The sequence below is a fragment of the Magnusiomyces paraingens genome (genome assembly GCF_902498895.1).
Source record: "Magnusiomyces paraingens strain CBS 517.90 genome assembly, contig: contig2, whole genome shotgun sequence".
Taxonomy (NCBI): domain Eukaryota; kingdom Fungi; phylum Ascomycota; class Dipodascomycetes; order Dipodascales; family Dipodascaceae; genus Magnusiomyces; species Magnusiomyces paraingens.
Genome location: NW_022474068.1, coordinates 3,326,419 through 3,342,553, shown reverse-complemented (window position 1 = coordinate 3,342,553; position 16,135 = coordinate 3,326,419). Strand labels below are relative to the sequence as shown.

General features: G+C 37.9%; 5 protein-coding genes across 5 annotated transcripts; 4 read left to right on the top strand and 1 right to left on the bottom strand.

Moving 5' to 3' along the window:
* Positions 1-70: 70 nt before the first annotated feature.
* Positions 71-5,342, top strand: SAPINGB_P002791 (uncharacterized protein; the record flags this gene model as incomplete). Its single annotated transcript, XM_031997509.1, has 4 exons — positions 71-96; positions 481-589; positions 652-971; positions 1,022-5,342. The coding sequence occupies 4 exons, from the start codon at positions 71-73 to the stop codon at positions 5,340-5,342; spliced, it is 4,776 nt and encodes a 1,591-aa protein (XP_031853400.1).
* A 1,773-nt stretch (positions 5,343-7,115) lies between these two features.
* On the top strand, positions 7,116-10,217 carry SAPINGB_P002790 (uncharacterized protein; the record flags this gene model as incomplete). The annotated part of the gene is made up of 3 exons (XM_031997508.1): positions 7,116-7,139; positions 7,827-8,256; positions 8,311-10,217. 3 exons carry the CDS (start codon positions 7,116-7,118, stop codon positions 10,215-10,217), a joined length of 2,361 nt encoding a protein of 786 aa, XP_031853399.1.
* Positions 10,218-10,890: 673 nt separating this feature from the next.
* SAPINGB_P002789 (uncharacterized protein) lies at positions 10,891-12,644 on the top strand (the record flags this gene model as incomplete). Its single annotated transcript, XM_031997507.1, has 2 exons — positions 10,891-11,159; positions 11,381-12,644. The coding sequence occupies 2 exons, from the start codon at positions 10,891-10,893 to the stop codon at positions 12,642-12,644; spliced, it is 1,533 nt and encodes a 510-aa protein (XP_031853398.1).
* Positions 12,645-12,738: 94 nt separating this feature from the next.
* Positions 12,739-14,400, bottom strand: SAPINGB_P002788 (uncharacterized protein; the record flags this gene model as incomplete). Its single annotated transcript, XM_031997506.1, has 1 exon — positions 12,739-14,400. One exon carries the CDS (start codon positions 14,398-14,400, stop codon positions 12,739-12,741), a length of 1,662 nt encoding a protein of 553 aa, XP_031853397.1.
* A 562-nt stretch (positions 14,401-14,962) lies between these two features.
* SAPINGB_P002787 (uncharacterized protein) lies at positions 14,963-15,886 on the top strand (the record flags this gene model as incomplete). Its single annotated transcript, XM_031997505.1, has 5 exons — positions 14,963-14,965; positions 15,111-15,149; positions 15,446-15,488; positions 15,563-15,663; positions 15,725-15,886. The coding sequence occupies 5 exons, from the start codon at positions 14,963-14,965 to the stop codon at positions 15,884-15,886; spliced, it is 348 nt and encodes a 115-aa protein (XP_031853396.1).
* Between the last annotated feature and the right edge of the window lie 249 nt (positions 15,887-16,135).

Below are 16,135 nucleotides of genomic sequence, written 5' to 3'. Positions count from 1 at the left end.
TATAAGCTTTTGCTTTCTCTTTAATTGAACTGCCAGGTTTCTTTTTTAATACTTTGATTTCTTTTTCAAGATGGTCTCCTCTTACGAGCCCGGAACGTAAGTCGCTCAATCCCCAATAAAATGGAGGCTTTTGTCTCCCCCTTAATCCTAGTGAGGTGTTCAGTTTTATCCATGGCTACACAAATATAACAGCGTGATGCCAAAACATTTTGGCAATCATATTGAATACCCAATCATTTTTTTTTAAACCACCACTTATGAGACTCTCTAGTCAAAATGTTTTTTTTATTCAAATCGTCTTTTGGACCATAAAACTACAAAACTTTAGTGATTATTCACTGGCTCAGAGTCGATTTTGAATTGACATGTGGTCATATGCACATGCAATTCCGGATATATACAGTTTTGAAGCGTTTTGCCATACTTCACTCTTTATTCTACTTTTTTGATCATTACATCAATACTAACAAATATTCATAGTCGTTGCTGGGTCAAGGATGACAAAGAAGGCTGGGTCGGCGCCTCTGTCGAAGACAAGGTGATTGATGGCAATAAAGTTACTCTGACACTAAAAACAGAACAAGAAAAGGTGTGTATCTACAGAACTTTTTTTTTTAAATACTCTCTTAAATCTAACATTAATATCTCTAGGAGATAACTATTGAAACAACTGCCGAGGATATCCAAAATAATAGTGAATCTCTCCCCCCACTACGAAACCCTCCAATTTTAGAAGCCACTGAAGATTTGACCAGTTTATCATATCTCAATGAACCTGCCGTTCTTCATGCGATCCGCATGCGATATCGCCAACTTAACATTTACACCTATAGTGGTATTGTTCTTATCGCTACAAACCCCTTTCAAAAGATAGACAGTTTATACACCTCTGATATTATTCAAGCCTATTCAGGAAAAACTCGCGGTGAACTTGAACCACATTTATTTGCTATCGCAGAAGACGCTTACAGGTATATTGAAACCTTTTTTATTTTCACTTTCATATCACTAACCTTTTCAGATGTATGCTTCGTGATAATAACAATCAAACGATTGTTGTCTCCGGTGAATCTGGTGCGGGTAAAACTGTCAGTGCAAAGTTTATTATGAGATATTTTGCTACTGTCGAGGATCCTGACCACCCCCGGAAACGTGCTGGTGCTGAATCTATTAATAAGACTGAAGAGCAGATTTTAGCTACAAACCCTATTATGGAAGCCTTTGGTAATGCAAAGACTACTCGTAATGACAACTCTTCTCGTTTCGGAAAGTATTTGGAAATCCTCTTCAATGAAAATGTCGACATTATTGGTGCCAAAATTAGAACTTATTTACTTGAACGCTCCAGATTGGTTTTTCAACCTCCCACTGAGCGGAATTACCACATTTTTTACCAGCTTATTTGTGGTTCCACTCCGGAAGAAAAGGAGGCTCTTGGTCTCACCTCTACAGAAGATTTTCATTATCTCAATCAAGGTGGCGACCCTAAACTCCCTAATGTCGATGATGCTGAAGAATTTGCTGCCACTAAAAAAGCACTAAGTACTATTGGAATTGATGATGCTGTTCAATATGATATTTTCAAGCTTCTTGCTGCTCTTCTTCATATTGGTAACATCAACATTACAGCTACTCGTACAACTTCATCTCTCTCTTCGGATGAACCTGCTTTAGCAAAGGCTTGTGATCTTTTGGGAATTGACCCCACTCAGTTTGCAAAGTGGACTACTAAAAAACAAATTGTCACAAGAAGCGAAAAGATTATTTCTAATCTAAACCTTCAACAGGCCACAGTTGTTCGTGATTCAGTAGCAAAATATATTTACTCAGCCCTTTTCAACTGGCTTGTTCATAATATCAATCAGGGATTGTGCACTTCCGAAATTGAGGCTGAGATCAAATCATTTATTGGTGTTTTGGATATTTACGGTTTTGAGCATTTCAAGAAGAATTCTTTTGAACAGTTCTGTATCAACTATGCTAATGAGAAGCTTCAACAGGAGTTTAACCAACATGTATTCAAACTTGAACAGGATGAGTATGTCCGAGAAGAAATTGAATGGAAGTTCATTGAATTTTCAGACAACCAGCCTTGTATCAATCTTATTGAAGCCAAACTTGGTATCCTTTCTCTTTTGGATGAAGAGTCAAGACTTCCCTCTGGTTCCGATGAAACTTGGGTTGAAAAGCTTTACCAGCATTTTAACACCCCCCAACACAATAAATTCTTTAAGAAGCCTCGCTTTGGAAAGTCGTCTTTTATTGTCAACCACTACGCTATGGAGGTTTCTTATGAATGCGAAGGCTTCATTGAAAAGAACCGTGATACAGTTCCTGACGAACATCTCGAGGTCTTGCTTAACACTTCTAACGGTTTCCTTAAATCGGTCATTGATTTCAATCAAGAGCTTGCTAATGCTACGGAAAAGGCTTCAGCTTCAGCTGCCAAGTCCCGTATTGCTGTTAATAGAAAGCCCACCCTTGGTAACATTTTCAAGGGATCTCTTATCGAGCTTATGAAAACTATTAATTCTACTAATGTCCACTACATTAGATGTATTAAGCCCAATGAGGCTAAAGAAGCTTGGACTTTTGATGGCCCTATGGTTCTTGCTCAACTTCGTGCATGCGGTGTTCTGGAAACAATTAGAATTTCTTGCGATGGTTTCCCCACCCGATGGACTTATGAAGAGTTTGCAGACCGTTATTATATGTTAGTTCCTTCTAAGGACTGGACTAACACCAACATTCAAGATTTCTGTAAAATCATTCTTGAACGCTGCATTAATACTCAGGACAAGACTGACAAGTACCAACTTGGTAAGACAAAGATTTTCTTCCGTGCTGGTATGCTTGCTTGGCTTGAGAAGTTGAGAAGTGACCGCCTTAACCAATGCGCAATTATTATTCAAAAGAATTTGCGAATGTTGTATTGGCGCAAGCGTTACAATCTTGTAAGAGAAAGCATCGTTAATTCTCAAGCTCTTGTTCGTGGTTTCCTTGCCCGTCGCAAAGTCCAACAACTCCGTGAAGAAACTGCCGCAATCAACATTCAAAGACTGTGGCGTGGCTATAAGCAACGTGTTGTATACCAACAAGCCAGAACATCTATTATCTCTTTGCAGTCTGTCATTCGCGGCTGGCTTGTTCGTCATAATATCTTGCAGAATCGTTACAACGCAGCTGCTACTGTTATTCAGCGTATATTCCGCGGTTACGTTGCTCGCAAGAATTTCAAGGCTACTGTTCACAAGGTTTGCATTATCCAAGGTCTGTGGCGCAGCAAGCTGGCTCGCCGTGAACTTGCTCAGCTTCGTGAAGAGGCTCGATCTGTCACTCATTACCAGGAGGTTCAGTATCATCTTGAAAGTAAAGTTGTTCAACTCACACAGAATCTTACCGATCATAAGAACGAGAACAAGAAACTCAAAGAAGTCATTGAGAGTCTTAATGATCAGCTTTCTGTTTGGCAAAATAAGCATGCCGAATCCACTGCTATTGTAGCGGCGTTAGAAGCCAAAACTGAGCAGTCAAGAAAAACTAACTTGGAGGCAGTGACTGTTATGCAATCGCAAATCGATTCCTTGACTAAAGAATATGACCAAGCTCTTCTTAACTACCAGAACTTGGAGAAAGAAAAGCAGGGAATTGAGGGTGCTCTTGCCGAAAAGGAGCTTGCTCTTGCTACCTCTCAAGAGACTCTTCGTGACTATGAACAGTCTAACACCAGTCTTTTGGAGACTGTTGAAGAGCTTCGGAGAAACCTTGATTCTGCTACAGCTAAGGCTTCTATTGGCGCTGTTGAGCTTGGTGCTGCTTCTAATGCTCTTAGACGCAGCAACAAACGCCGCAGTTTGGATGATACTTCATTTGCTGCAAAGGATGCTTCCAATTTCACCCCCCGTCCTGCTTCTGTTATGTACTCTGACCTCAAACGTATTGATGACGAGGAAACTGCAGAAGCCCAGTTCAATGAAATTAATAATGAGTTAGAAAGACTTTTGGAGAACTACAAGCTTCTTTGTGACGAAGTTGTTAAGGGTGTCATTAGCACGTTAAAGATTCCTGTTCCTTCACCTTCGGACGAGGTTCCTCCCAAGGAAATCTTCTTTCCTGCTCACATTATCAGCACGGTCACTTCAGAAATGTGGCGTATGGGTTATGTGAAGGAGTCGGAAGACTTCCTTGGCCAGGTCATGCATGCTATTCAAGAGACTGTTACTCAAGACTCTGGCGATGACATTATTAATTCTGGTGCTTTTTGGATTTCAAATGTCCACGAAATTTGGTCCTTTATTTGTGTGGCACAAAACAATATCGTGTCTAATGAAACACTGCGTGAGGAAATGGGCATCGAAATGTTCCACCAGTACAATAGACTCGTTGAGGTTGCAAAGCAAGATTTGGAAAATCTGGAGTTTAACATTTATCATGCTTGGATGAAGCAACTGAAACGTTCTTTGGACAAGATAATTGTTCCTGCCGTTGTTTTATCTCAATCGCTTCCTGGTTTTATTACGCCAGAAAATACTAGATTCCTTACCAAGATGTTTGCGTCTTCTAGCACACAACCTGCCACCATGGATGACTTGCTGAGCTTGTTTAATAAGGTGTACAAGGCTATGAAGGGATACTACCTTTCTAAGGAATTTATCAAGATCCCCATCATTGAGTTACTGAAGCTCGTTGGCGTTAAATCTTTCAACGATTTACTTATGCGCCGTAACTTTGCTTCTTGGAAGCGTGGCCTTCAGATTAACTATAATGTTACGCGTATTGAGGAATGGTGCAAAGCACATGACATTAGTGAGGGCATCATTCAGCTGGAGCACATAATGGAGAGTGTTAAGCTGTTGCAGCTTAAGAAGGTGACTCTGGAAGACATTGACATTCTCTATGACATTTGTTGGACTCTTACACCTTTGCAAATTCAAAAGCTGATTAGTCAATACTTGAATGCAGACTACGAACCGCCTATTTCAGATGATGTTTTGAATGCAGTAGCTGCACGGGTGAAGAACAATGATTCATCTACTCAGTTGATGCTTGAAGCCATTCCTCTAGATGATAGTGGTCCATACGAAATTACTGATCCTCGTCCATTATCACGCTTAGAGCCTTATGTTCCAGCATGGCTACAAGTTCCTAATGTCAAAAGGCTTTCTGAGATTGCCGAGATTATTAATTCTAGCCCAATGCAAAATATCGAAGAGGTTGAGGAGGAGGGGTATGCGGATGAGAAGTTATTACTTGGGGGTGGTATGGGTATCGAGGACGGGATTGTCTCTGGGTTTGCCAATGGTGAGATCAATGGTGGCCACCCTGCGGCGGTCCAAGAATAAAGAAAAGCAAAAATGGGTGAGAGAAATAGCTGAACGCAAACAAGCAGAAAACCTTGCAAGAGCAAAACTTCAGGAGTTTACAATGGAGACGAGACGAAGAAACAAGAAGAAAAAAAGGAAGAAAACAACAAAGGAGGAAATCTGCAAACCCATTGAAGAGAAGCTTGACTATGAGTTGAAAGAACTACAACGATCTATGGAACAGATTCTCGAGCTTCAGCCTCTACCTAACCTTGAACCACCAAATTTTAAGAAGAAGAATAAGAAAAAAAGACGAATAAATAAAAAGGAGTCACCAGCGGCAATAAAATTAGTTGTTGTTTTTATGGCGATGATGGTTTTTCTTTTTTTATTTGCCATTTTGACACGATCGCGAGATTTAAGAAAGAGATAAAAAGATGATGATTGTTGTTATTTCATTGATACTGACCAAAATATGTAAAATAAAATAAATGATTTTTTAAAAAATATATATATATAATAATTGCAAAAAAAAAAAAAAAAAACTCATCTGCAGGTTTCTCTATCATATTATGATTATTTCTTTTGGTTCCTTTCCACTCCTTTCTTCAATAGAAAGGCTAAGTGGAGTCATGCGTGATGGTCATGAGGAAGAAGGACGCAGTGAAATGTAATTGAGAGGATAAGAATAAGGTTTGTACAAATAAAAAATAAAAAAAAAAAGAGAATCTTGAAAAGACAAAAACTAATTGATACGTGTCGTCATTGAGAGCGGGTTTCCCGGATGTTTGAGATATGGATGGAATGAGGACTTTTTTCTAAAAGGGTTTATAATGAAGATTTTGAAATTTATTATTAAGTTTGTTTGATAGAAGAAATAAATGTAAGTTTGAGGATATCTTAATAGTACCAGTACATAAGAAACTTCCAGTTTTAGTCAGTCTTTAAAAATAAATAAATAAATAAATTTTTTTAAGATCACAAGATCACAAGAGAAAAAGAGATTTTAGGATTTTCTTTTTCTTTTTTATAAGTAGAATTGAATTTATAAGATTATTATATTTATTATAATTATTATAATAATAATAATAGAAATTTTCAAAGGAGATCTTTTATAAATTCTTTTTCAACAGAAGAAATTTCATGCCTGCAGAACCATAGTGGAGAAATGCATCGGCAATGTCGATCTTTGAGATCCGCAAAGGAGTGTGGTAGAGAGATAGAAAAAAAAAAGGAAGGCGTAAAGTGCACATTCAACTTACATTCACTTTAATAACATAAATAAGTTATCAATGGGTAAGTAAAATATACTTGTGTGACAGTTACAAAACAATTACGCGGACTGCTGCCAGCGTAGCTTCCCGTTAGCACAAACAAACAGGCCATCACCACCACCACCACCACCACCACCAAAAAGAGCCAGGATACCTGCTAGCCAGCCAGCCATCCAGCCAGCCAGGATTTTCCCAAATTTCTCCTTTTTTCTCTCTCCTTTTTCTTCTTCCCCACCACCACCACCACCACCACCACCACACCCACAACATTCAAATCCATTTCAGACACAAGCATCTCTTTCCTAGCAACATCCTCAAAGAAGACTTTTGACGACGAAGACATCGACAAAGACCTTTTAAGAGAACTGAAGTGAAACAAGCCATTTCATTTCATTGTTTTTTTTTTCTTGCTTGTTTTTATCACTCTTTCACTCGTTTGCTTCCCTGTGAAAATCCTAATCAATTGTCTACCTTCTCCCTATTGCATTTATAAAACTCCACTCTTCCATTCTCTATTACTACCACAACTGTTTTCAATATGATGAAAGGATGGACCAAGCGTGTAAGTATCATTCATTTGTTTTCATAACCTACTTTCCCACTTTTTTTTTGTACAAAAGACACACCATTGCCCTTCTCGACAATAAATCGGAAACCTGTGGGATTTTTAGTGGTACCCTGTTTAATTTCTAATCATCAGTTATTGCCATATACACACACCAACACAAATAATACCTTACGCACACAACTCATACGTAAACAAGAAAAAAAATGTTTTCCAGTTGTTTTTTTTAAATTGAAAAAAAAAGAAACAACCCCATTTTTTTATTTCATATTTTCTTGTTTTTTTTTTTTATTTTCTTCAACTTATTATTATTAAATTTTTTTAATTTTTTAATTTTTTCATTTCATTTCATTTCATTTCATTTTATTATTGTTTTTGTTTTGATTGATCACATGGCCATTTGTTTTTCTTATTAAAAAAAATCCGCAACCAGATGTGCGTCCCTCAGATAAGCAGGTATTTTTTTCTGTATCCTTTCTAAAACGATAATTCCGGGTCTTTTGGTGTGTCATCCACTTTTTTTTTTTAAATTCTCTCAATGTCCACTTGTTCATTTTTCTTTTTTTACTTTTGTTTTGATATCCTATTTTTTTGGTGTGGTTTTGGTTATGGTCATGCTGGCAATTTCCGCCTCTCTCAAATTGGGCGAAAAATATATATATATATAACTAACATTTTATTCAGCTCGGACGCTCTAAAAGTCATAGCAAAGGAAAGAAGGAAGGAACCAGCGAAAAGAAATCGTCCTCAAGTTTAAGGACTGAATCTTCCTCTTCCTCGCTTAAAGGTGATATTCGTGAAAAGGAAATAAAAGATCGAGACGCCCCCAAGTCAGCTCAGTCTTCTCCGCAACCGCAATCCTCACCTCAACAACCCTTGCAGCAACCACAACAACAGCAGCCTCAAACACAACAACAACCCTCTCAACAACAACAACAACAGCAGCAGCAACAACAGCAACAGTCGCAGCAACAGCCATCGCAGCATCAGACCTCTCAAACTCATTTGCAACAAGCTCAATCTCAACAACCTAATGCAAGCTTTTCAAGCCAACAACAAAATCATGCAACCAATTCTTCTAATAACAGAATACCCAACAGAGCTGCTCCCAATGGTAAGCACATAACCTTGTTTCTCTTTAACCTTTTTCTAATTTTTTTTTTTTCAGAATCTACAAATGTTTCTCAACCATTCCAATCTTCACAGCATGTACAACAACAGCAACAACATCCCCAACAACAATACCCAATTTCTTATGGAAACACCCTACCTCCCTCTTCTCAAAGGGATGCTCAAGAAAACGGCTTTCAACAGTCTCAAGATCAGCAACAGCAGCAGCAATACATGATTTATGACAACTCTCAAATGCAAAATCAAATCTACGCTGATGGAAACGATTCGCTTTCGCCTCCTTATCACCATTTGTCTCCACCATCACTAATAGTAAACCCCTCGGCTCTTGGGCTCGCACCCCCTCCTGGAAGCACAGAAACAATGCCCCATGATCTGGAGGCAATATCATTTAATAAAAATGGCCCTCCCAGCCCTGGTCGTCTTTCGTTTGAACGATACAGTATTGACGGAATAAAAACACCCAAACGCCACAACTCGTCACGATTTGAAATTTCGGAACGACGCGAACTTTTCCCCTTACCTTCTCTTAATGAGGTATCTCTTGGCGAACGTGATGACCTCTTTTTGAAAAAGGTGGATCAGTGTGCCGTAATGTTTGATTTCAATGATCCATCTTCGGATATCACGGGAAAGCAAATTAAGACCGAGGCCCTTCAAGATTTGCTTGACTACATCACTTCCAACCGCGTTCAAATTACCGACCAGATGTATGCTAGTGTCATTCAAATGTTTGCTAAAAATCTTTTTAGACCGATTCCTCCTCCAGTAAACCCTGTTGGTGAACTTTTTGAACCAGACGAGGATGAACCCATTTGTGAGGTAGCCTGGCCTCACATGCAGATTGTTTATGAATTCTTTTTAAGATTTATCGAATCTAGCGATTTTAACCAGGGCATGGCTAAGCGGTACATTGATCATGCATTTGTTCAAAACCTTTTGGAGCTCTTTGATAGCGAAGATCCTCGCGAGCGCGATTTCCTTAAGACAACCCTTCACCGCATTTATGGCAAGTTTTTGAATTTGCGCGCTTTTATCAGAAGGTCTATGAACAATGTCTTTTTCCAGTTTATTTACGAGACGGAACGATTTAATGGTGTTGCCGAACTATTAGAGATTTTAGGCAGTATTATTAACGGGTTTGCCTTGCCACTTAAGGAAGAACACAAGGTTTTTTTGAGTCGTGTTTTGATACCATTGCACAAGGTGCGATGCCTGGGTGCATACCATTCGCAATTGGCCTACTGCATTGTACAATTTTTGGAAAAAGACCCCAGCTTGACGGAGGAGGTTATTATGGGCCTTTTAAGATATTGGCCTAAGGTTAGCAGCCCTAAGGAAGTGCTGTTTTTGGTGGAAATAGAAGACATTTTTGAAATCTTAGAGCCGAGCGAGTTTATTAAGATTCAAATCCCTCTCTTTGTTCAGCTTTCAAAGTGCATTGCAAGTCCACACTTCCAGGTTGCTGAACGTGTGCTGTACTTTTGGTCTCACGAATACTTTTGCAGTTTGGTTACTGAAAACTCCGAAACTATTCTTCCCATCATTTTTTCAGCTTTGCACGAAAATGCAAACAATCATTGGAACCGCTCTATTCATGGAATGGTTTACAATGCTAACAAGCTTTTCATGGATACAAATCCTTTGTTATATGACCAATGTGCTATTCTGTACAGACAGTCGAGAGAAGCTGCGGAATCTCGTGAGCAAATACGGCAGAACAACTGGAAGGCTCTTGAGGACCGTGTTCGAACCATTCATTCACAACCCCAGCAGCAGCAACCGCAGCAGCTGTTGCAGCAACAACAGCAACAAATACAACCACAACAGCAGCAACAAATATTATCATACCAACAACAACCCCAGCTGTCACAATACCAGCAACAGCAACCAATCCAACTACCACAACAGTACCAGCAACAGCTTCCTCCTCAACAAGTTTAGCTTCCCATAATTTTCTTTTCTTTTCATTTCTTTTTGATTAGTTTGCTTGCAATCAATTGTTTTTTCTTCTTCTTTTTGTGTTATTATTATTTTCTATTTTTTTTTTTAAAGCTGGACCTTTGTAAGATTTTGCAGGATATAAAATATATAACAGAGCATGGTATGCTTTTAGTGTCGTTATTAAATACTCAATACAAAAACTATCCAATACATAATTCAGAAAAGAAGAAAAAAAAAACTACAACAATTTTAAAGAAGAACAAACTTTTCTAAATTGTTATATGATTAAGTAAAGACTTAGGCTGAAAGATCAGACTATTGTCTGAAATTTTAGTGATTACATAATCCCATTATTGTATGCTTACTTATGGCTTGAATATTGAAAGACCTACAATCAAATACTTAGAAGTTGCTGAGATTATGATGGCAGTTGTCTTGCCTTTTAATTGGCTTCTTGTTCAACCCATTTTAATACTTATAAGATTTAGTGATAAATCAATTGGGAATTTGATTTGAAAATATTTTATTATATATTGATATAAAGGCTTTGTTATGTTTGGATTTTGTGTACTTTATTTATTTTAATGACTTAATTAGCAAATTCCTGTTTTTCACCCCTTTTTTTAAGGCATGTAATTTTTTTTATCCCATCCACAATATTTAGAACAAAGAAATGCGTTTAAAAGTCAACTACTGTGGCATAGCACAGATCTGGTGGATTGTTGAGAATCCACTTTCCACAATCATTGAACAAGTGATTTTAGATGTCAAGAAGTATCTAGAGGAACAACGCCTATTAACTCCCAAAACTGCTTTGGATGCAGAACAATCTCGTGATGGTTCTGAATCAAATGGACGGCAGCTAGTGATGAAGTTCAATGGATATATTGTTCCATCTAAGTTTAAAATTGGGCAAATTATGTTAAAAGATTCTGCCGTTGAGTGAGTATAAATAATTAATAGCAGTTTTTTTTTTTTTTTTTTCTTATTGATCTATTATTGACTATTTTAAGCATTGAAGATATTAAACTACCTGGAGCCAAAGGAACTGAACGAACAAGACGTAGAAATGAAAGAAGAAGGAGAGCACGAAAGTTGTCTAAGCCAAAAGTACACATGTTTATAAAAAAATCTATTAAAAACAATAGCGACAACAGTAATAGCAGCAGCGACAGCAGCAGCGGCAATAGCAGTGAAGATGATAGTAGTAGCAACAATGAAGACAGCAGTAGCAGTAGCAGTAGCAGTAGTAGCGAGAGCAATGATAGCAGTAGCAATAGCGACGACAATAGTGGAAGTGAAAGTGACTCTGAAAGCGATAGTGACTCTGAAAGTGACAGTGATAGTGACAGTGGCAGTGACAGTGGCAGTGACAGTGACAACGATAAGGATGGAGATATACTGAACGGTAGTATTTCAAAAATCGTAAAGCGACCGCGTTATGAACATTCTGATTTTTCAAAATCAACAGAGCTTATTAGTGATCTTAAGGGATCCACCAATGAGAAAACAGCTGATACATCTGCCAGCAGTTTTTCGCAAACCAAAACTTCTTCTTACAGTAAAGAAACTATGCTCACTGTTATTTCTTCAGAGGATACGGATGGTTTAGCTCAACAAATTAGTAAGTCTACCAAGATCCTGGAGTCGGCCAGCGAAACTGGTAGCCCAGAAGAAGAAGAAGAAGATGATGGGGAAGAGGAAGAAGAAGCAATTATTTTAGAAGAAGCCGAGGTTGTGACGGAACAGGATTTAGATATGGAAACAACAGATGATACAAAGAACGATGTGAATAATAATGATGAACCAAAAGAAATCCCATGGACTGAAACAAGAACACATGGAAGGCTTGTTCTTGGCCAAATCGAATGTATTAATCCTGGCACTTTACGCGTTGATCTTCCACCGTTTCCTTACGCTAGTACATATTCGAAAAATGTTGACGAAACACGCTTGGAGTACCGTGTTTTAGATCTCAATTGGCTTTCCAAGCAAAAGCGCAAAGTTCTTGCGAGCCGACAAACCATTAAAAAAACACAAGGCAATGATAACCAAATAGATCAATATTCGGACCGATTTATTTATGTTAGACCTGAAAAATTGCGCCGGGGGGACGTGATTGAGATTTCCAAAATGGTATTGGGCCCTCATGGACCAGAAAATCAAGAACGGGTTTATCTCATTCATGAAAATGAGGTTGATAGAAATACAGGATCATTAACTATGCAGGTAGCAAAGGTATTTGCAGATCATGATGCGGAGGTTGCAGGTGGATCTTCGTTTTTCAGTGCTGGACAAGAACCGGTACCTGGATCATTAGATTTTGGCATTTCTAAAATAAGCTACAAGGATTTGGATCAAGAAGAAATCTTGATTTTATTGCGAAACCATGTAGTGTACCCTAGTACATGGTTCAAAACATTATGATAAAAGAAAAAAAAACGAAAGGAAAAAAGAATAATTAAAAAAACCTGTCTATATATAGGGGGATTAAAAAAATGAAAAAAAATGTAATACTGATTTATAGAACTGAATGATTTACAGGTGGTTTGGAGGACGATTCTTCGGGCGGCTCGTCATCATCATCATCATCTTCTTCTTCATCGTCAGCTACAGCAGCTGTTTCTATAGGCACTGGCTGCAACGTATCAATATCTTTTTTATTCTGTTCGTCGTTGTCATTGTGGTTGTCATTTTCATTGTTATCTTCATCAATTTCTTTATTATTTTCATCGTCACTGTTATTGTCATCATTATCATCATTATTATCACTATCGTCACTGCTGTCACTGTCGTCGTCGCTGCTATCACTATCACTATCACTATCACTATCACTATCACTATCATCGCTGTCATCGTCACTTTCGTCGTCACTATTGCTATCACTATCGCTACTACCGTCATCACTGCTACTACTATCACTGCTGCTATCAGACTCTTTTGAGTTCTTTTTCGCAAGAGAATCGTCCTCTTCAGGTGTTAAGACTGTGTAATGATTCGGGAGTGCTGTACCTTTTGTAATAACAAAAATTGTCGGGAACTCAACGACTGATCGGTTCTGTAAATTGTCATGTATACTCTTAGATCCGTCTAAAAGAATAGCAACTGGTGCGTTTGCAGGGGTATGAACCTTTTTAAGATAATAACTGTAACGTGTTGAAATCACAGCATCTGTTTCACCTTCAGGAATACCATTCACTTTGGCATTGTCTTCGAGTTCTTGAATCCTTATACGTTTGCGTGGATTTAAATGCAGATAACGCACGGCTGTTTCTCCAAGAAGCTCTGTTTCGGGGATGTTGTGCGAGACTTTGGTTAAAAATTCGCTACTAGGAGATTTTTCAGAGTCACTTTTTTTCTCATTATCTTTTTCATCAAAAGCTTTGCGACCGGCATTAAGTAAAGAATTTAGCACACTTTGATTATCATTTTCAGTTTTGGTATCATTATGGGGTTGTTTATCTAGATTAGGCTCGACTTCTTTATACATCCATTCTACGGTCCATGCCCAATATTTTGTTTTTTTACCAGAGTATCCTGTTCTATTCAAAATAGCCCGAGAAAGACTTGGTGGCAGTTGGTATATATGAACGCCATTAACAGTTGTCATGTTTCTATTAAAAAATTGCGGGGCTGCCAAATTTTGAGATGACATTCTTTGCCGTTTAAAGTCACTGATATTATTATTATTATTATTATTGTTGTTGTTGTTGTTATTTTGACCACCTCGAGGACCTCTCCCCCCAGAAGCCATAGGACCACGTTTACGTTTTGGTTGGGGCATTTTTTCCGAAGTAATGTTAAGAGATACATGAAACCGCTGGTCAATGCGCTGGATAAAGTTGTAATCACGATTTAACTGGTGTTCGTCGGACAAGAGAGCACTACGTGAGCGGTATTTCGCCGGATCTATTTCTCCTGTGCATGACATTTGAGCTTTATGCTTTTTTGAGCATTGCAGAGAACATGAACGGGTTTCACAGGCTGGACATGTATATATCGGGAGGTTGATATGGCAGATTGGACACAAGTTCTGTAGCAGAGGCCGTGACTCTGAAGTGAGTGGAGGGGCAGGTTCTATAATGTCTTCATCTGGGAGTTCTGTAATCAAAGGTCTCGGTTTATATATAGAATCTGGTTCATTTGAAGGGGATTTTTCTTGATCTATATTTGACTGTTCCATTGTATTTTCTATATGGTTCAGGCTAGTTTACTGTGTTGGAAAAGTCCATGATAGATATAGATCAAAAAAAAAAAAAAAAAAAAAAAATTGGACTAAAATTTACTAAATCAGACTGGAATATACTAGTGTTGTTACAATTAAGTGTCATGCAAAGTTACACACATACACACACACACACACACACATTATTTCGGGTCTTTTTTTTTTGTCGAGCGGCTTTGTCGTGCATGGCGTTCTTATGTGAAAGCCTGAAATAAATGCACGCGGCCGGTGGCTGGCGGTCAGCAAAAATTATAAAAATGATGGCAGCAGCAGCAGCAACAACACCACCACCACCATCTAAAAAATTTAGGCAGCCTTTTGTGCAGCAGCAGTTCTATATTTTTTTTTTTTTTTTTTTTTTTTTTTTTTTTTTTTGCAGCACAGAACCCTCCTTCTCCCCCATAAGCGTACACACAACAGCCGCCTTTCTATTTTCTTTCTCTTACCGCACAACCACCATCATCACTTTTCATTTTATTCACCACCAAAGTCATCTTCATTTCGATACAATCAAATCACAATGGTAAGCCGAAAAAAACCCAATAAACCAAACTTTTCAACAGATTAAAACATATGATCCATTATTAATATTTGGTCTGGTACGAGAACGGTCTTGAAACAATGTACTAATTTTTTTTTTTTTTTTTTTTTTTTTTTTTTAATTCTAGTCAGCCCAAAACTCTGCCGGTATTCAAACTCTGCTCGAGGTACGTTTCCCAGCTCTTTAACCACGAATTGAAGGTAAATTTGAAAACAGGAGTTAAATAAACTTGATATTTTAAACGCGAGATTAATAAGATTAATAAACACAGAAGCGAGCTCTGGTGAAACTACAGCAACTCTTGACTTTTTTTTTTTTTTTTTAACAATCATTAAACACGCGTATTCTTGAACTTTTTTTTCCTCCCCAGAGTTTTTCAATTTTATCATTTTACAAACATTTAAAGTAACTCTTATGCTAACTTGAGGTTCCTTTTTTTTTTTTTTTTTTTTTCTTTTTTAGGCTGAGAGAAAAGCCCATGATATTGTTCAAAATGCTCGTACTTGTGAGTATACATTTTAAAGATTCATATTTTTCTACTTTTTATAAATTGCTAACTAAAGTCATTAATTCATTTAGTCAGAACTCAACGTTTAAAATCTGCCAAGGCTGATGCTGCTTCTGAGATTGAGGCTTACAAGAAGCAGAAGGAAGCTGAGTTCCAAAAGTTCGAGGCTGATGTAAGTTTACTTGTGAATTGAATTTATCTGCAACAATTTTTTTAACAATATTGTTTTATAGCACTCTGGTTCTTCCACTAAGGACGAAGAGGAAGCCAACGAGTCTGTTAAGTCTGAACTTGAGCACATCAAAAAGCAGGCTGCTGAGGGCGAGGCCCAGGTCATTGACCGTCTCCTGGAAGCTGTGTCTACCCCCACTCCTAAGCTGCACATCAATGCTTAAACGGATCTCTCAAACATTTCTTTCCGCATTTTATGTTTTCTTGCTAACAATTTTTTCTTTTGTACTACCACTAATAATAATACCTCTTGTGATGTCTTTCTCTTTCTTTTGGCTTTCTTTTTTAATTGAAGTCATTTGTTTTTTATTCATTTATTCATTTATTCATTCTTTCTTTTGGTCTGGAGAAACAACGTAGCCTCTCTCTTTTTCTCTCTCTCTTCCACCGTAGCCTGTTACGTAATTTCTGAC